This window comes from Neolamprologus multifasciatus, chromosome 13, assembly GCF_963576455.1.
Source record: "Neolamprologus multifasciatus chromosome 13, fNeoMul1.2, whole genome shotgun sequence".
In the NCBI taxonomy this organism is placed as follows: Eukaryota; Metazoa; Chordata; class Actinopteri; order Cichliformes; family Cichlidae; genus Neolamprologus; species Neolamprologus multifasciatus.
This window is the reverse complement of record NC_140451.1, coordinates 4784485-4805879: the sequence shown is the minus strand read 5'-3', so window position 1 is coordinate 4805879 and position 21395 is coordinate 4784485. Positions and strand designations below refer to the sequence as shown.

The window sequence follows — 21395 nt, the reverse complement described above, 5'->3', positions numbered from 1 at the left end:
TCCTGAGACGCCTGACAATTTGCCAGAATCTCTTCGAGGCAGTCCGAAAGTCTTTTTCCATGGCCTCTCCGAACTCCTCCCACACTCGAGTTTTTGCTTCAGCCACTGCCCGAGCCGCATTCCGCTTGGCCTGTCGATACCTGTCGGCTGCCTCCGGAGTCCCACAGGCTAACCAAGCCCGATAGGGCTCCTTCTTCAGCCTGGTGGCTCCCTTCACCTCTGGTGTCCACCATTTGGTTTGGGGATTACCACCACAGCAGGCACCAACCACCTTACGGCCGCAGCTCAATGCAGCAGCTTTGGCAATGGAGACGCTGAACATGGTCCATTCGGACTCAATGTCCCCAGTCTCCTTCGGAAGGACAACAAAGTCTCCAGGTTGAGCACCTTCCAGCAAGCCCCCCAGGGACTCTAAGAAGGCTGGGTACTCTGAACTGCCACTCGGCGCATAAGCGCAGATGACAGTCAGGACCCGTTCCCCAACCCTAAGGCGCAGGGACAAACCCTCTCATCCACCGGGAAAAACCCCAATGTACCGGCAGCAAGCCGAGGGGATAGTAGAATACCCACCCCAGCCCGCCGCCTCTCACCAGGGGCAACTCCAGACTGAGACAGAGTCCAGCCCCTCTCCAGGAGACTGGTTCCAGAGCCCAAGCCATGCGTAGAGGTGAGCCCGACTATATCTAGCCGGTACCTCTCAACCTCACGCACTAACTCAGGCTCCTTCCCCACCAGAGAGGTGACATTCCATGTCCCTATTGCCAGTCTTGGCAGCCGGGGATCAGTCCGCCAGGGCCTGGCGGCCACCCGGCACACAATGCACCCGACCCCTATGGCGCCTCCTGCGGGTGGTGGGCCTGCGGAAGGATGGGCCCATGTCTCCTCTTCAGGCTGTACCCGGCCGGGCCCCATGGACTAAGGCCCGGCCACCAGACGCTCGCCCTCGGGCACCCTCCCCGGGCCTGGCTCCAGGGCGGGGCCCCGGTAACCCTATCCCGGGCAGGGTAAACTGTTCCCTCGATGTTCTCTTCATAAGGGTCTTCTGAATCGCTCTTTGTCTGGTCCCTCACCCAGGACCAATTTGCCATGGGAGACCCTACCAGGGGGCAAAAGCCCCCAGACAACATAGCCCCTGGGATCCCTGGGACACACAAACCCCTCCACCACGATAAGGTAGCGATTCACGGAGAGGAAAAACAAAACCTTTATCAGGAATACTACATGCAATACATTCGTTAGAATAAGTACTCACAAATCTTACTTTAATATCTTCTTTTCTAAACTAACCCTAACTTTGCTGTCAGGTCTGTCAACTCTACTCACCGTTAATGTACCATCTGCCTTTACAGTAAAGCGACTGTCATCAGTGCTGAAAAGAAATAGTGTGCACTCTGTGCAGTCAGTGAAGCCCACTGGGAAAGGATAGAAAAGAGTTAATCATTATGAATGTGGTACATATAGTGAAAAATCTGGCAAGTTTTTTTGTATGCAAAGAAAAGTGACAGACACCACTTCCTTAACAAAAGCAGTATAAGTGACTGCAAGATGACTAAATGGTTTTTAGCTCTGACAGTAGCAACACTCAGTCAGGTCAAAACTGCATTTACTTTGAACTATTGAACAACACACACACACAAACTTTAACTCTGGCAAACTTCGGGATTTTTAAAATTTTGAAAATAAACATTCTTTGTTGAAGAATTGAAGGTGATATTCAGAATTGGCCAATTTTGTTTTATTTGAAGTAAGTACACATTCTCATACAACCATCAATCTCCCTTTGAGTAAGAGAGTGAGGGTTTAAATTGGAAAAAAAAAAAGATTTTACCTCAGGTTGTCATTTCAAAAAGCAGCAAAATTGCCAGTGCGGAACAGATTTTTTTCTGGTTTCCAGTAAAGACAACATAACTACACAACACCTCACTTCCCACACCCTTCAGGGGGGCATGCTTACGAAAATTACATATTGACAACGTAATGTTAATCCATACTTCATTTCTTTCATTTACTTTAACACTGAACATTCATTGTTAAATTTCTGCAATCGGTAATTCATTTTTAGTTACCAGAAAGAAGAGTGGGGATAAACAGCCTCAACTTGAACCAAAACAATTCATAGAATCGTCTAAACCTACGTATTAATAGACAACAGCCTATTAATATAAAACTATCAAGACATGCAGTCAAAGTAAAGTATTATTGGGAGTGGAAAAGGTTGTATTAATGCATCTGTACCAACAAGAAGCTAAAATGATGTTTATATTTTAGTAGGGCTGGCACCATCAATCATTTCGAACCAGCTATTCTACCCATTATTCACTGCTCCTTATAGAAGTATTGTGGAGTAAGTGTTTGCTTCACTACAGCCCTTTTGTCACTAGTGCTAACTCAGGGCAACTCAACTTGATTTTTAGTTTTTTCCGTTAGGTTGCAGTACTTTTTTGGCACCTACTCTAGGGCCCTGTTGGCATCTACTCTTAATGACATTTTACTGAATTGTATTGAAAAAGGACAGAAACTGGCATATGATGCCCAGATATAAATTTCCACAATATTTTCCTAAATAAATGAGGTAAAGCTGTACAGACATTTAAACAGCGTTTTAATCGGATTATCGTGAATTGCTTTTGTCTTAAAAAACATCAACGCGGGTAATTAGTTATTCAGTAGAGACAACGCACCATCCAGGCAGAAAACATTAACATCCAAATCATGTACGAGCCTACACTGGCTTGTTCTTACCTTTGCCCAGCCTCATGCCCGGCCTCAGATGTTCCCTGAACACTATGAAAACCAGCAGCTCCGACTCAAATCCAGGCACACATGTTGGCCTGTTAGCTCTCTCTAGTGCTGACACCTAGGAGAGGAGCAGCAGTTTCAGTTAGACGTACAATAAGACTTCAGGCTTATAAGAGTTCGAAACTGAATAACTACACATTTTAAAAAATCAAAAACTTCAAACTTGAAATGTTCAGCATTGAAAAAGGTCAGGATTTTAGGTTTTTTCTTAAGCTGAACGTCGTGCAGCTTTGAGTTGTTGTTCAGAAAATGCCATGCCTTGGTAAAGCATTGCGCTGCTTAATATACACAGTTTAAACACTAAATAATAAAGAAAATAATAACTGTCACTTTAAATACTAATGAAAATGTGTCTAACGCCCCGTGTAATTATATGAATGAATTGAAATTGTGCCTGTAAGCCAAATGACTTTTCATTTTTTTTAATCCCCAAAACAATATTACTTGGATGATAGTCCTTTTTCTCTTTTACATTAATGAATCTTTTTAAAAGTGCTTCTCGATATGTGTAAGACAAAACAGACTGGAGTGAACAAAGCTGAAACGTGTTTGCACACGAAACCACAACTCTGAACTGGAAATTAACCTGCAGACAACGTCATCAGCGGAATCAGGGCGAGGCTCGCTTACAAGCTCGAACTCTTCGAGGCGGAAGGGTATGAAAAGAAAAACAAAGACGGTGTTCTGAGAAACCATCCTACTCTGACAAATCGTCCTACCCGTATTATAATTTGACGGTGACTTGTGAGTAAACCTAACCCTACCCCTAACCATAACCATAGCCTTAAGAAGTATTCCAGATGGGTGAGAGAAAAAGAAGTTAATGTGGGTTTGGTGTTGTGCGCATGCACTGCGTCTGCGCAGAAACATTGGAGAAGGGTCTGGCTGCAGCCACTGGGGAGCGCCATATTGGGATCTCCACAGTAGGCGGAAACATGTGACCTCCACAGTAGGTGGAAATACATGACCTCCACAGTAGCCGGAAACACGTGACCTCCACAGTAGGCGGAAACATGTGACCTCCACAGTAGGCGGAAACATGTGACCTCCACAGTAGCCGGAAACATGTGACCTCCACAATAGGTGGAAATACGTGACCTCCACAGTAGGCGGAAACATGTGACCTCCACAGTAGCCGGAAACACGTGACCTCCACAGTAGGCGGAAACATGTGACCTCCACAATAGCCGGAAACATGTGACCTCCACAGTAGGTGGAAATATGTTCCTGCATGGATCATTGACTGTGGAAACCTTGCAAGTGGATCATAAAGGTTGACACAGAGTCTTTCATGTATACATTTGCCGTTAATAATTATATAATTTTAGAAATCATCTAGTTTGCTTACACTGATTACGTTGGCACTTTGTTAGCGTTACAACAGACCTCTGAGGTATCTAAACTTTAGTAAGGAATGTGTGCACTTTTGACACCTCTGGTTAGCATTTAGTGGTCAATTTCAAATGTATTTGATTTTTGCTTGTTATTGAACTACTTTTCACTATCTGTAACATCAATGCACATTGTTCCATTTACTGCATATGGCACTTTATTCGTGTCTTTCATTCCACCTGCAAAAAGATAGTAAAGTTCATCACAAAGAGGGTTATAAATACTAATATTCTCTACTCCATTCTGTTCTGCTTTTTTATTGCCCAGATTTTAGTTAGCCTTTGTTAAATTGTCTGTTATATGTCAATAGATACGTATGTCACAAATAAATTGTAAATTATGTTTTTGTAAAGACTTTTCTCCCAAATCTCTTACATGCTAACTGTAACGTGTTATTTCTGCTAAAACCTGAACTTAAATGTGTATATGGTGTTTATCTGTTTTTCTCTCTGTTTTAAATGCACATATCAATTTGGAATTCTGCCTCCAAGCCAGAATTGCAGGAATGCACCACGTGTTGGCTGTTTCACTGCCCTCTGTGCCCCACTCTCAGCCCTACTGTCAGGGCAAAGATTGAGGAGCATATAAATGGACACATTAAAAATGCTTTGCCCTCAAAGGTATGTTGGTATTAAATATACCTCACAGTTAAAGTTATAAATATGCACTTCTTTTCAGCACTTCTGCAGTCTCTTTGTTGATTTAAAAGTTGCTTTTCACACTGTACAGTTCAGTGCATTCATCAGCGAGAGAAAAAAGTGTGTTTTCATTAAATCTTTTTTTTCTTGTTCACCACATTTCTTGACAGCTCTTGTGATCCACAGCATTTTGGTTTCATTATTGAGGATGGCTTGGATGTTTTTGTTAATATCTGTTCAATCTGATTGTTAGATAAACTGATTGCATTCTATACATTTAAATTACAAGTTGTTGTTTTTTCTTTTTTTCCCCTCTCTTACAAAATGATATGCCGGTGCACTTTCACTGCCCTGTCTGTAACATGACAGTCATACAGCGTGGGGATATGGCAAGGCAATTATTTTTATGTCGGCATTCAGGAGTGCTCCCCACTGAACTCTCTGTGGAGCCCCGCCTCCCTCTCAATGTCTTGTCTCCAGCATCTAAACCATTTTCTGAATCTTCAGTAGAACATACATGTGCTCTACCCTCTGTGCTAAATGAAACTGTGGCTTGTGGAAAGTCCATGAAAATGAAATGCCCTCACTGTGGTCTTACTCTTCTTACAAAAAAAAAACTTCAAGGCTCACATGATGAGGAGGCATTCAAACAGGTCAATAGATGTTTGCCTGGCCTGTCATCTGCAGTGTTTTTGTGTAGAGGGACTTCTTCCTCTTTGTTTTTCAGTTTGCAGAGGACATGGAGCTCTTTTTAAAAGCATGTGGTGATGAGCAGGGACTACGGATCAATGCAATGTTTGACATTTAATGGACAGATGAAGGCACTGGCTGCTTGTTTGTGTTTTTTATGTTTGTTTTCTTTTTTCTTTTTTTTTTTTTTTTGGGGGGGGTGTAAGTGTACAGACTTCCAGACTTCCAGTTAAACTTATTATAAAATGTTGTTCACTTGTTTCCATGTCCATACTTATAGTAAAAAATTTAAATGTAAATGTAACAGCATTGTTTATACTTGTAACTTCAAAGTAAAAAGCTTACAGTTGCTATTAACATTAATGTATTACCCTGTAATCAATAATATTTTATACATTTTACCCATTAACCCTCTGGGCTCTACCCTGGCCATTTGCGGCCACTTCACTTCTTTTTTTCTTTTTCTTTTTTATGACTGCTACACTGCAGTGGACCAAAAGAATGACACAGGGTTGATCTTAAGGATCTAATAGTTGTGTGTGTTTGTGCATGACATTGCAACCCAAATATGTATTTGCAAGATAGACTGGGATAAATTATGATGCATCAAATATTACACAGGCTGCCGTGACATTTTGGTGATACAGACTATTGAGCTTTGAGTTTCCCAGTCAAACTTATCTTTGAAGCACATGCTAAAAACACTTTTACTCTTGTAGATTTCATAACAAGACACCATAGCCAAAATATTAACTCTCAAAAAAAGTTCAAAGCTGCAGCACATACAGCAACAAACACAGTTAGTAAATGTGTCCGGGAGTTTATGCAGGTGCAGAAAGTGCTGCTGCTGTAAGTAAGCTGAACAGCTTCCAGATCACTTATATTTCTGGAAAGATGGTAGGAAGGGCATCACTGCTCATTTCTACAATCTCCCAGATCTTGGAATATAATGTCTTTGTCCCATGAAAACCTGCATGCTTATATGAAAAAACATAGGAAGATTTATGAAACCATTAGGACTTTATCACCGTTTTATCTGAAAAGTTACTGGTAATATTGGCCTAACTGGCATTTAAAGTGTAAAAAAAAGAATGTAGATAAAATTTTGGTTTTTTTGATGAAAAGGACTGGTGCTAATTTAAAGAGTCAAGTCGGTAAAAGTATTTAAATGTTTTAATAAATATACATTTTACAGCATTTTGTGAACATACACAAAAGTGGCCATTTTTGGCAACGAACAAGCTGAGAGAGAGTTTTATATTTTTTGCTCTCCTTGAACAAAAATAATAGTGCATGATAATCAATGTTGATGTTAATCAATTAAATGTCCCAGACTCTACTATTAATAATATTGTGGTCCCTCGTTTATCGCGGTAGGTGAAAGCCAACTTTATTTTTTACAATTATTATAGATGTTTTAAGACTGTAAAACCCCTCACTACATGCTTTATACACTTTTCTCAAACAGGCATGAACATTTTCTCACTTTTCTCTATACACTCTTAAAGTTCAACCAATCATAGAAACATAAGTCCATTAAAAAATGAAACCGTGCAAAACGTTTAGTCGGCTTTGTTGTGTTTGTTGAGGAGAAAACTTACAAACATACAGTACAGCACTTCAGAGTCACACAGCTAGTGATCGAAGATTTATATGAATTCGACAAGCTAAACGCATTATTTACTGTACAGCAGCAGTCTCCAAAAGTTTTTGCACCACGGACCAGTTTTTTTCATGGACCGGCCTTTAAGGTTTTCTGGATAAATACAAGAAAATAAAATGATACAGACAAAGACAAAAACTGTGGTATTTTGTAAATATAATAATAAATGTGAATTTAGCTGTGTAATTGTGTAACTGTCACAAAACTTAGCAAGCAGTTTGCTAACTGTAGCATGGGAGATGGGTGATCTCGTAGGGTGTCTTGCATTGAAATCTGCTGCAATGACACAGTTACTGCGTTCACCAGATATCAACACAATTTCAATCCGCTCCTCACGTGTTAACCTCTTCGACATGTCAATGGCTGTGAACAAAGAGAAACGTGTAAATAACTCATGAAAGAATAAAGTTACGTTGAAACCAAGCACACCATTGTTTTTCTTGTGACATTACCAATAAGTTTGATGTGTCACATGGCCCTCTTCCTATTGAAAAAACAAAAGTTCTATCCAAGATGGCCGACTTCTAAATGGCCACCATGGTCACCACTCATCTTGAGGAGTTTGCCCCCTCACATATACTAATGTGCCACAAACAGGACTTTAATATCACCAACCATTCCCATGTTATTACAGTGTATCCATATAAATGGCCCACCCTGTATTTCATTCAATTGTATATAGTATTTTATTTTATTTTATTCTATTCTATTGTGTACAGTATCTTATTGATATCATATTCCAATGTTTTTCTCTAATTTTTCTATGCAACTTTGCACTGTCCACTGCTGTAACAAAACAAATTTCCCATGTGTGGGACTAATAAAGGTTGTCTTATCTTATCATATCTTATATTACCTGAAAGGGCCAAGCTGTATTGCAAGAGTCACACTTCTGTTGCCATTGTCACATAGGGCAATAATAGACTGGCACGTGTGAGATTGACACAGTTACACATTTATCTGTACAGATCATGGATTTATCTACAAATACTAGATGTTGAGGTGTGGATATTGACTAAATTCATTTTAACATGGATGAAATGAATTTTGAACTAGATCTTGTTTAGAAAAAATTGGTACAACACAGCCAAAAAACAAAGATAGCGACCTGTCTTTGGTTTGTGATCACCAGTGGGTGCTATCACACGCAATCACTTTTGAGAGAAAAAAAGAGTTGAAGAAAACTTGTGCTAGCTATCTAATCAGCATTTTTAAGTTAGATTTAACGAACGGCAGCAATCATCAATACTTCAAATCACTACTTCAAAGCAGTGTATTAAAATAAGTCATTTTTATTTCCAATTAAAGATGCTGAATTACAGTTAAAAACCAAATTGTAGCAGTGCTAGATTGCATTTTTTTAATTTTTGCTTAACAGATGCCAAAGAAATCAGTGGCAGACAAAACTGCAGTATTTGAAGTCCCCTGTTCTTCAAAACAACCAGTCATAAAAAATGGAAACCATTCCAACTACAAGTGATGACATATGGCAAAATCTGTGCAAACAACTTGGTGAAAAGATGACACCAAAAGCCCTTTAAACTTCTGTCAAATTAAACAGACACAATGTTTGGGCTGCTCTGGATTACAGTAATGAAAACAGAACCACTGACACAGACAATGACAATGCTTTTGAACCAAGTGACTCTCCTTCACAAAACGAAGACTGCAAGACTTTAAATGTGGATCCCATTTGAACAGTGATACATTTGATACATGTGATTCCAGATAAAGTCACACACAAAAAGAATCTTTTCAAAAAAAAGGGGGGAATACACCATTTTGAAGCCAGGTACATGGACTCATGTAGTAAACCAGGGAACCTCGAAAGAGGTTAAAAGTACATGCACCACTACTTTTAAACAAGCCAAGGTGTACCCACAACTGTGTTTTGTTTCATAAATATCAGAGGCTTCTGTAAGGAGCGTATTGGCCAGCTGTATATTACATGTGAAAAGGAAGCTGAAATTCACTGTCCAAAGGTGCTGAAGTGTGTAATGGCAAACACAGATGAATCCATGCACACTGGCTTTTCTAAGAGAGCCTTTTCCAGAAGTGTGTGGGCACAAGTAACAAAAGAACTTTGTGAAGGCAAACTGCAGCCCCGTGTATGAAGAGCAAAAAACCCGGCAAGTCTGTTGCAAAATCATGAGTTGGATACCAGCGTAAAACACCTGCAAGATAAAACAACCGCGCTTTATGAGAAAGGTAATGTGCAAACTGTTGTTTGTTTGATTTGTTTTTAATTACTGTGAACATTTGGTTTATGGTAGAGTCAAATCTGATGTTAGCTAACAGTTAGTGTGCTTTGCTCAGAGAGAAGTGGTTTTAAAAAAAATGGAGAAAAGTATGAAAACACAATGTTTCTGTGATTTCTGTCCTTTGCTAAACATCAAAAGTAGCATGCAATGCAGTTTTTATACATATATATATATATATATATATATATATATATATATATATATATATTAGGGGTGCAACGATACTCGTATCGATATTGAACCGTTCGATACAGTGCTTTCGGTTCGGTACGCATATGTATCGAACAATACGAAATTAATTTATTTTTTATTTTAATTTATTTTATCAACTTTCCTTCTGACGGTGCTGTCTGTGTTGAGAGCTCAGTGGATCTGCGCTCAACAGTGCAGCCTAGGCGGAGTAGTCGAACGCAGATTCACTGAGCGCAGGGCAAGCTAGCGAGACAGAAGTTAAGCTCTCGTTGCAACATGGCAAATTGAACCTCCCCCACCCTCATTCAGATCTGGCGTTTGGAACTATTTTGGTTTTCATGTGACTATGACCCTGAAGGCAAGCGCATCATGGACTAAAGTAAAACAGTATGTTGGATGCGCCACGCAATGCTCAATTACATGGGTGGGAACTAGTGTGTTAGCGCAGTTAGCTCGTTAACGTGTTGGCCGTCCAGCCCCACGCACGGGGCGATCCGTGGTAGCTCGTTAACGGAGATTTGCTGTTGTGGCGTTAACGTCATTTCAACGAGATTTACGCTGACAGCACTAGTGGGAACACAACGAATGTGACTGCACATTTACGCCGACGTCATCCTGGTGCAAAGACAAGTGGAAGCAGACAAAAACAACAAGCACGCATGCTACAAACTTTACCCGAGTCATTTAGACAGCCGTTAGCACATGATTCTCCTTATGGGGACCTGATATGTTTAATATGCTGCTGAGAATATAGCCCAGAAGAAGCGTATAGTATAGCTTTTATTTTGGAAAGAGCCATTTCTCTGTAATAAACTGTCTTTTCCAAAGATGAGTGATTCTTCAAGCAACTCAAAGAAGTCCAGACGCTTTTCTTTCCAAGCTCCTTAGACTACGATGACCTGGATGACTGAGAACCTTCACAGACAACAGAGTCTACCGACAACAATCTGGGAGAGCTGCACTCCCCTCATATAACCACACATTGTATAACCATGCTTTCACAGCACAATTACACTTTGTAACCAGATATAGTAATTTCTCATAGGTAATACAGCAATATGCTTTATGTTCACGTGTGTAACCAATAAAAACAACTTAAAGGGGGAAAGCAAACTGAAGTGGGTAGGAGACAACTGCTTCCCTCTCGCGAGTGAAAACCTGAGCTCTGTGTGACTTTGTTCCTGAGTGAGCTTCTGTTTATCCAGCAGTATCAGGGGTAAAACTCTGACAAACTCCCCCAAAGAAACTAAATTCCAAGAAATCCTAAGATGGAAATGCTTGCACACACTTGTGAATATGTGCAGAGGTCCACCCTACCAGCCAACCTCAGATCTCCACGCATACACAAACTAAGGTACATAAGTCTGCACACATCCAGATATTAACAGATACACACACATGGCCACCCTTTATATCGGTGGACCTCCACCAGGCCTCACTGCACTCCCCTCCTCAGAGAAACCCTCAACAGAAGAGTTGAGAAACACAAAACTTGTGAGATCTGAATGTCCTTGTGAGTCTCCACCTGTTACAGGTGGGTGCTGCCTGGACTGTCTCAAGACAGACCAGACCAGGTGCACCACAGACACTTCAAACCTCATCTCAGGACAAAAACTAAAAGAACAACATAAACAAGGAGAAAACTTGCCTTAGAAACATGCAGGGTTAGAGGAGACGGCAGCTTTGTAGAGGTGAGCCTGTGTGCATCTTTTTTCTTTTAGTGAACAACAGAAAAAAGAAAGAAAACTTACCTTAAAAATCTGTAGGGTTGTTTTCTCTGAGACATGTTGGAATCTGTAAACAGTTACTCCAGATCCAGATGTTTCAAAATACTTCTCTGGCGAACGTTTCAATTCTGCAAACATAAATGCTGTGATTAATGGACTAAAAGTCATCGCTTCTCACCCCTATTTATGGATTTAAGGATCAAAGGATCAAATTGGTGGTAAGATTCTAAATATATGTGATGTCATAATCCTGTTAAATAGTCCCAATTTCAGACCTCATCTGAGGGCAAAAACCACAAGAACAACATAAAAAAGGAGAAAACGTACCTTAGAAACATGCCGGGATGCAGGAGACGGCAGCACTGCAGAGATGAGGACACGCATCAGTTTGAAATAAACAAAACAATAAGCACAGTTGTACAGACACACACACACACACTCCCAAAAACTAGCCAGCCCTCATGAGGAAGTTTCGACGCACTCCAGGTGCGGGAAAGAAAGCAGGAAAAACCGGGAGCGGGCCGCCTCACCGCTCTTTACATTAATGGACCGCCCCAAAGAAATCCAAACACCGAAATGTTTGCACACACATGTGATTATGCATAGACGTCCACCCTACCAGCCAACGTCAGACCTCAAGGCATGCACACATTAATGCACATACATCTGCACACATCCAGAGAAACACTCCCCCAAAGAAATCCAAACATGGAAAATTTTGCGCACACTGCACACACATTCAGAGAATGTTCTGGTGAGTCTCCACCTGTTGCAGGTGAGTGCAGCCTGGACTGTCTCGAGACAGACCAGATCAGCTGCACCACAGACACTTCATACCTCATCTCAGGAGAAAAACTGAAAGAACAACATAAAAAAGGAGAAAACCGACCTCAGAAACATGGACAACATCTGTTTGATTAGACTAACAAATAATGGTTGACCATTTTCAGGTGCTCGCCTAACCTTCAGTAGTTGTTCGAGCTCATCGAGACGCTTAAGTTTTATATATCGAGTTTCCTTGGATTGATAATCTGTCTCGTATTGAAATTGTTCTTTGGTCAGTTTTGCCTGTTGCAGATTGACTTTATATTTTATAATTTGGTGGCCTGAATACTTTGAACATATAGAGATAACTTGTGCTATTTTACCAATGTTAGTGAGAATAGAAACCCAGTTTCTGTCTATATGCCCCTTAAATTGAAATATTGCCTTTTAATCTTTAGGACATTAAGTTCCTTGCAAAAAGGAAAGTCAGAGGATAGTGGATTGGTGAGATGGGTGTGTCAATCCAAGTTAAAGAAGAGTTGAGTCTGACAAAACTACTTTGAATATTGTGTATATGAATTATTTATATATCAACTCACATACACTTACACCATGTAAGGAAAAATCACAAAGAAAATGATCCATGTTCTCTGTATAAGTACTTAGTGCCCAGGACCTTTAGGCTCGGTGCTGACTGGTGAGACAAAGCTGATGTAATCAGTCAGTTGGCAAAGTATTGAGAACTGTAACCTCTTAAGTTATGTTGTGTGAAGAAAAAAAGTCCAGGGATTTACTTAATATGTTTAATTTACTTAACACCTTAATATGAAAACTAAACTGCAAATTCCATGATGTATTTTTTAAGCAGGAACCCACTGTGAATTCTCTCTGAGGCCCAAAAAACAGATGGTGAGAGTACTATCAGTTTGGTCATTGTGTTGTAGTGGTTTTGATTCCAAGTTTTCAGGGTGCATCATTGGCTATAGCAGATGTTTTAGAAGAAAAGGTGAATTAAGTTCTATGTATTTTTTTTTTTTTAAAAATGATCTTGCTTTTATTCATTTTATCTGTTTTAATTCTGTTATTATGAGAGGATCCCACTCCTTACAACAGCGCTGCCAGTTTCCCATGATAATAAAGTTATTTATATAGTTATTATAAGTTCTTATCTTTATATTGATTAAAAGACTATGCTCTACACAGTCCTGTACATTTTCTTTTATTGAAAAATGAATATAAAATCTGCCCTAGCACTTGCACAAGTGATGGTATTTCCTTATAAATTAATTTTAATACTGGCAAACGACTTATTAGTGTTGCATAGAATTTAAAAATAAAATTTCCTCTCGGGTTGACCCCAGCACTGTCCATATTAATTGTTTTCTCACATTACTGTGCAGTTAAAAAAAAGGTCTGCTTAGGTTGCATTCCAATTCTAACTGAAAAAAAAATATTGCAGGAAACTTGTCTGGGCAGTGCTTTTCTATGATGCCCTAATTTACATTTTTCACTTGAAATATCAAATTCATCTGTGTTTAGTGTTTGAAGCCGATGATCACTGTACAAATTCAGTTAACGCATAGAACCAAAATATAACCAATTTAATGTACTTTTTGTTGCGGAGCCACTGTTTTGTTGTTCTTAATAATTTGTCCAGCCGATGTTCTCGTTTGGTGTCGGCGTTATCGCGGGATGTGATGCCGAGATACGCTAGCTCCGTTTACCTAGAGTGTAACTGACAGAAAGCCCAGCCTGGAGTTTGTCGGCGCTGATGGTGAATAGCCACTGCTGCGGTGACGGCCGGAGGAGAAGAAGCCGCAGAAGGAGTCAGCAGTGGCAGAGGAGTGACAGTTTGGACTTAGTCTTATAGATTTAGCAGTATTACGTCTACCATCGGATCTTTACAAACCTAAAAGGGAAGGGAAGGGAGAAATAAGGAAAGATGGCGGCCGCGGCCTCGCCGGGCTCGGGCTCGTCCACCTCCTCAGACTGGATTGTGCTGAGAGACGGTTGCCTGCGTTGCGACGAGGAGGGCCTGCTAAGCCTGTCCTACCACCCGGCCCTCAACGCTATCTTGGCCGTCACCAGCCGCGGCAGTATTAAAGTAATTGACGGCACTTCGGGGGCCATTCTTCAGGCTTCAGCATTGCACGGTAAATATCGGAGTCCTCTGTCAAGCCATGTCACCAGCAGTTTCAGTTTTGACAAGCCAAACACTGACTGTCAACAGACACTAAACACGACACTGGCTGAGTTGTAACCTCAGCCCGCTAATGTTAGCTCTTACTAGCATGGCCTAGTCAGGGTATTTGGCAACTAGGATTTATGTAGCCTGTTCTGCCTAAACCAGGGTCATCGTCTTTGGACATTGGTGTGTTTATGATCAAACAAGTTCAAGTTCTTCTTGAACACCAGCGTTTGCTAATGTTTACTATAGCTGCAACTTGACATATCTCCCATGTCTGCTAATAGCTGGAAAGTGCCAGTTAGCCGGTTAACCTTCCCGGTCAGTTTCTGTCATATTGGTGGTTATGGATGATGTGTCGTTAAAACTACAGTTTACACGGTGGCTATCTGAAGTATCAGAATTACTATCACCCGCTTGGATGTGGTACTATGTTCTTCGCTGAATTGTTGTGATAGTCAGTAGGCTAACTAGCGGCTCCCCGGGTGCTTGACTTCACAACCCACCGGGTGCACTGTCAGTTGTTTGGAAGTACTGGTGTGATGTTCAAAGTAAACTCACTGTGCCAGTGTAACAGTGTGGACGTGTTTGTTCACATTAGTTAACTTAATAAAGCTTTAGAGAGTTTGTCAGAAAGTTACTTTTGACGGAACATGTTAAAGCATTGTATAGTCAGGTATAGGAGGAGCACGACTCAACGTGCTCCTCCTATACCTGCCTATTGTACCATGGTGTTTAAACATTAGTGCATAGATGGAGTTTTTACAGAACTGGTGAAAGAGAAATTCATTACAATTGTTGGTTTGGGTGCCCCATAGGAAGCAGTGTTATTGTTAACATATTAATGGCACCCGTTTGCTAATGGTTGCGTGTCTTTCATCCTGACTTTTATTATTGAATAAAATTTGCATATTTCGAAACGTCTGTTTATTAGGATTCGTTTCTTATAATGGCACCTGTTATTACTTTGTCTAAAGAGGTAATAGGTAGAACCTTACAACAGCTACGTTTTTGGTGCTCTTGGTCTCTTTGACTCTGCAATATTATGTAAACAAACAAACAAAAAACCCTGCTTGCTTTTATGATTTGCAGTCCAAGGTGGATTGATATGGGCAAAGGAACCCACTGAATTCTGGTGGCAATCTGAATAGAGGTCTGTTGATTTGGCTGAGGAATTTCATATCATATCAGAGAGGAGTATTGGCTTTGGAAATGGTATTTGCTCATAATGTTCACCTCTGATTTCCTCATCTTATAGAGGTCCACCATATTGGACGTGATGTGCGGTAACAGTCATGTCATATGTATGGCCAATATGCGTACTTAACATAGAAATTATTGTTACTTCCTCCCCCCACCCTCACAAGGCCTTTATCATGCTGCGTGGTTAGGTACATCAATAATCAAGGACAGAAAGAGATTTTTTTTTCTAAAACACTATCCTGTTGTTTCAGATGAAAGAATTGGAAAAAGATCAGATTAATAGTATAACAATCTTACATTATTTGACCTTGTGAAATCACCATTGTCAGTTTCAAGCAATATTTGACCATTTAAAATTTTTACATTTATATTTTCATGATATCTTTCTAGGTTTTTTTTTTCCTTTCTCATCTTCTTCAGCTGCCTATTCCGGGACTACTCTTGCTTTCTCATATCCACCTCATCCTCTTCTCCGTCATGTTGAGCTTCATTCCTGAACTAAATGAATAGCAGCAAAAAGGAGCTAACAGCTGCACAGCAGTGGAAAATTCTAACAATTCACCTCAGTATCACTGTCATTAATCAGAAATGAGCTATACTGACTCGTTTACTCATAGTTGCTATAGTTTGTCCCATTTACATAATTTTTAACAGGTTTTTCATTTTGTTTCAGGAGTTTTACACATCCACATTACACAAATGGTCAACAAGTTAATATCACGTGTCTGCAAAACCTCTATAGAGCTAAATGACTTGGTGCTTCCATTATAAAGTGTGTTGTTTTGTGGCTAAGAAATGGGAAGTAGACTGAACTCATGATACAAAAATCCATATTGTTTTACAGTTGTTCCATCTTACTTTACCATAAAGACCATGTGGAGCTGTTCAAGTATACTGGGTCACTGAAAGCTGTATTGCTCAGCTAATGAGGGAACTGGAAAAGCATCAGTAATGTTTTTTTATTTTTTGTTGATGATTATCCAATGGTTCTTGTTGGATGCAAGTAGGTAAAAATCACTGGAGGCACTTTGACTTCATGTTGAGTGATTACAAAGAGACCAATGCCTATCAAGTCTAAGTCTTAATCAGGGTTAAACTCGGAGCCAGAATTAAATACCAGCAACTAGCAGCAATTTGCAAACATCTGAGGCATATTGACCCTGTGCACGAGAAAATGCTAACTTCCTGGTTTGAGACCGGATGTGGGGTTGCACATTTCCGGTAGCTTTACTTTGCGGTCAATCGCTACTGCGAAGATATACTCCAAAATTGATGTCCAAAACTCGAAAACGGAACGATCGCGTTAAGTTACAAAGAGGAGAAGGTGGGAACACTCACCACTGTTGTGTCATAAAAATCTAATGATCAATTTTGACGTTTAAAGAGTTTAGATCGATCAGTTGTTTACATCATTAAACACAAGCAGAACTGCATCACCCCATGCAGAAGACACATCGTCCACATTCAGAAGCACATCTCTGTATAGTGACTGGTCTTATGATTTAAACAGGCAAATGTTCAGCATTCAAACTACAGGTGAACAATAGTCAAACCAGATGTTTTCCCCGTTATGTCGATATCAGCTAGTCAAGTACACACCTACACAGCATGTTAACAAACCGTGAAAAAAAGCCACACAAAAAATTAATGATTGCTGGTAACGGTTTCTATACATTAGTATTTACGAAGGGTATGTTGTGACTTACCCTCAAAATTACAGCGGTCCCTCGCTATAACGCGGTTCACCTTTCACCTCGCTGTTTCGCAGATTTTTTAGTGCAAGTTTGCATGCTTTTTTACGTCCTGCGTCCTGATCGCTGCAGACGATCTCCTCCGTCTCTCCTGTACAGTACAGAATCGCTGCATCTATCGCTAGCAGTGTGACTCTGAAGTGCAGTGCTGTATGTCCACGATGTACACGAAACGTTTTGCACCGTCAAAAAATAAAATTGGCTACTTGATTTCACCTATCGCTGGTTATTTTTAGAACATAACACCCGCATAAACGAGGGACAGCTGAGAAATATAACATTTGAATCCATTTTCTCGTTTCCCCTGAGGCGTGGGGGAAAAATATCGACAAGTCGATGAACATCATTTACAGATATATTGGGTAAATGCCCGAGACATCTATAGAAATGTAAATGGCCGCTTTATTTATTTATTTGCTTAACTTGTTTTGGACCGTAAACAGGGCGCGAATAGGACACCGGAAACAAAGCTCCCCACAGGAGTTTCCGCACCGGAAGTAGCATATGCTAACGTGCACATAGTCAATTATAGAACCCTGAAGAACATCAGAAATAAAGCATCTAAAGCATTTTGGAGTTATAACAAAAGGGATGAATCTCGACATCATTATCAGTTTATAACACATTAATAGTTTTATCTTGATGTCTTATCTTGATTGTGTTGTTTTTAATGATTACTGAAGATCAAAATTATTACAGTAGATAAAATTATAGATCAGATTTGATGTAAACATATAAACATTATTACTACACATAGTCTCTGATGTAAATGTCAGACTTAAACCAAAAAATTACCACGGTTAAAATTTTTAGCCCCCATTGGTAATAGTCAGTTGCATAACCCTTTTGCTGGTTATCATCCTGCAGTTGTTTGTTGTGATTTTCAATATGTCTCACACGTTTTTTAACAACCCAAACTCAATCTTCCCAGACAAGTCTCTCAAACCCCTCCAGATTTAATGTCGTCTGACATGGACCTTGGTCTTCAGTTCATACCACAAATTTTTAAAGATTAAAGTCAGACCTTTAAGAAGATGCCTGTCTGTTTTTTCTAGTTTTTTTTACTTCCTAGCTTTCTAGGAAGGGGTGAGCTTTCACCTCACCCCTGGCGTCGTTGCACCAGGGGTGAGGTGAGGTGATGAGGTGATTTATCCAAAAGACCATCAGGGTCTTTTGGATAAAATTGAGGCACAGGCAGCCAGAAGGGGACAGAGGGGGGGATGCCTCCCCTGCACCCTGGTGACACACCTTTACCCCAAGGCCCTGCATGTGTGGGTGATTGTGGTGGAGCAGGAAGAGGGATGTTAGGTCTTGATGGCAGCAGGGCGGCTGTTATGTTGTGGAAGTATTTCTATTATTTTGATGTAGTGATAAGTGTCTCTAAGCTTTTAACGGCTTGCTGTTCTCTCCCTGGTGAATGGGGACATATGGCGATGTGACATCTGCTGGCACAAGCTGCTGGTTTGTTTCTCATTTCAACCAGTTGTGCACCTCTTGATTTTTGTAACCTTGTGCATTGGTACTGCTGTTTCGGCCAGGTTGAGGACAGGAGTTTACGATCATGTCAGTTTTGTACTAGTTTTTACAGAAGCTCGGAGACCAAAAACATGAGGCTTTGGGGGAAAAAAAGGTCGTCAAATTCTTTGCTTCTAGTTTTGACTTTTTCCTATACCCCAGCTGATGTGGAGATGTTGTCTGAAGAAGAATATTGTTGTTCAAAAGAATATTGCAGCGGCACTCACCCTGTAAGTACTGGTATAAATGATATGGAGCTAAATGGTAAATGGTAAATGGACTGGTTCTTATATAGCGCTTTTCTACTCTTCTGAGCACTCAAAGCGCTTTACACAACGTGTGCATTCACCCATTCACACCCATTCGCACAAGCACATTTCTCTAGGTGCTTTCTAGATAACATTCACACACATTCATACTCCGATGGATGCATCGGAGAGCAATTTGGGGTTAGTATAGCTGTAGCAGTAGTAGAGCTGTGGTAATGTCATGGTCGCCGTGTGAAGCGGAAGTATTGGAATGGCCAATCTGCCTGCAGTGATCTCTATTGTTGTTGATGGAGACAATATGTGGTACAACCACTGTGTGGGACACTTTTGCTTGTACTGTTGTTGGTCGGTCATCCAGATGGAGAACAGTGAAACTATAACATAAAAAGTGCTCAAGTGGATCCAACTGTTTAAAAACAATAATTGTCCACTGCAGTAGACATTTTTTGTGCTTTTCCCTTCCTTGTTCCAGCTGTCCTTAATCACTTCCAGTGATTTGCAGTTAGGGTTTTGGAGGACAGCACAAAAGCTCATGTGCAGTGGCTGAAAACCTATCTTTAGCCCCTTGTCTGAACAGAAATGTATACATTGATGAAAAAGTTTGCAGAAGCAGAAATGCTTGAGGAGCTCTGATTTGCATTTTGAAGGAGCACCTGCAGATTCACAACCCTGTTGATGAAACTCTGAAGTAATCAGTTTGTGGAAATTTACCATTCTTCTTGCATCTGATAAATTGCTTGCTACCAACAGTGAATGGCAATAAAATATCAACTGCATTGATTTTAATGGACACGTAAGTTGGTTCCAGCATGTTTTGCATATAATGCATTAGTGACATATAAACAGCCTTTTCTCCTTCAGACATTCACATTATGTGGTGTGTGTCCTCTGTCTCTGTCCTAGCTAAACCTGGTGGCCGTGTCAGGTGTCAGTACTTTCCCGCAGTGGACAAGGTGCTCTTCGTGGACGACTATGCAGTTGGATGCAGGAAGGACCTGAATGGCATCCTGCTCCTGGACACAGCCCTCCAGCCACCAGTGGCAAAACCTGAGGATATGGTTCAGCTAGAGCTACCGGTCACAGAGGTGAGAGAACATATTTGCCCTTCAATTCGCTGTGTACATGGACATCTGGTCTCTGTTTCAGAAAGTTAGGTGGAAACTGAGTAGCTTAAGCCTGAGATTAAACTTTGGGTTTTCTGTTACAGAAACTAACCAATTTCTGTAACTGTAATGGCTCAGTTACCATGGTTGCAGACTCTAACCTTACTTGTGCGATGAGTTTTTTGTTTGTTTGTTTTTTTCAATTGAGTTTTTGTCTGACTCCTCCCCTCCTGCTGCATTTGAAGCACTTGTCTGACTCTTTCATTTCCTCATTCACAGAGTGCGTAATGAAGCTCACATCGGATAATGTTTGCAGAAGTTTAACATTTTAAAAAACCCTGAAATCCCACTTGGGTATTATTTTGTTACCCATTTCTTATATTTACCATTTATATTGATCAGTTTTATAACTAATCAGGACTGGACAGATTTATTATCAGCTCAGAATAACATTTATTGCCTGTGATTCTGTAACTCTGGAAAGTAAGTAAGGCATCTGTCAAGTTGTCAGCCTCTTCCCTTGCACTGAAACACTGAAACATTCACTTTAAAAAAATAAATAAAACGGTTATTCTTCCTGTTGTGATTGGCCATGCTGCAAAGAACATTCCAATCATAACTGTGATCATGTTGGAGATTATTGGAATATTTCTCAGTGAATATGATCCAATAAAGTTATAAAAATGCACTCATTAAATGCTGTCAAGCAACTTTTGGAAATGCAACACAATTTTAAACTTTGAGCCTTGACATCTTTTTCACACCAAATCACCTTAATTGTTACTATGGATGCAGATTGTAATTTGATTTACAAAGGTCAATGTCCATAAACTCTCTGTTAATTACATGTAAAGACAAATCTTTCAAGCCTGTTGGTTTAATTTGTAATGTCCTTGGGATTTCCATACACCTGTTGCCATACTTCAGTATATAAGTGAAGTTTATTTTTAACATACCTTTCACAATTAAGGTCACAGAGTGCCTTACACTAAGATGCAAACACTAAAACAGACCCATGAACAACACAAGGTCATACACATAATTGCCCCAATGCTTTTCTGAATAGGAAGAGGTATTTTTAGAGGTTGCCTCAGAATAAGTCAAACAAGGAATGAGGAAAACTGATTCCAGAGTTTTGGACCCACTTGCTAAAGACCTCTGTGTAAAAACTTTTTAAAATGACTATGAGGTATCAACCATAATCTCAACTGTGAAGACCGAAGAGAGTGGTTAGAAGAGCTG

General features: G+C 40.3%; 1 protein-coding gene and 1 long non-coding RNA gene across 2 annotated transcripts in view; one reads left to right on the top strand and one right to left on the bottom strand.

Moving 5' to 3' along the window:
* Positions 1-1321: 1321 nt before the first annotated feature.
* Positions 1322-3638, bottom strand: LOC146504893 (uncharacterized). Its single transcript, XR_014877434.1, has 2 exons — positions 2743-3638; positions 1322-1412 (listed from the first exon to the last, which is right to left on the bottom strand). It is a non-coding gene; the product is annotated as an uncharacterized LOC146504893 (long non-coding RNA).
* A 10196-nt stretch (positions 3639-13834) lies between these two features.
* birc6 (baculoviral IAP repeat containing 6) overlaps positions 13835-21395 on the top strand; it is a 121317-nt gene continuing 113756 nt past the window's right edge. The window contains 2 exon segments of the mRNA XM_085181988.1: positions 13835-14280; positions 19954-20135. Coding sequence (XP_085038114.1) covers positions 14070-14280; positions 19954-20135 — 393 coding nt within the window. The 5' untranslated portion in view covers positions 13835-14069.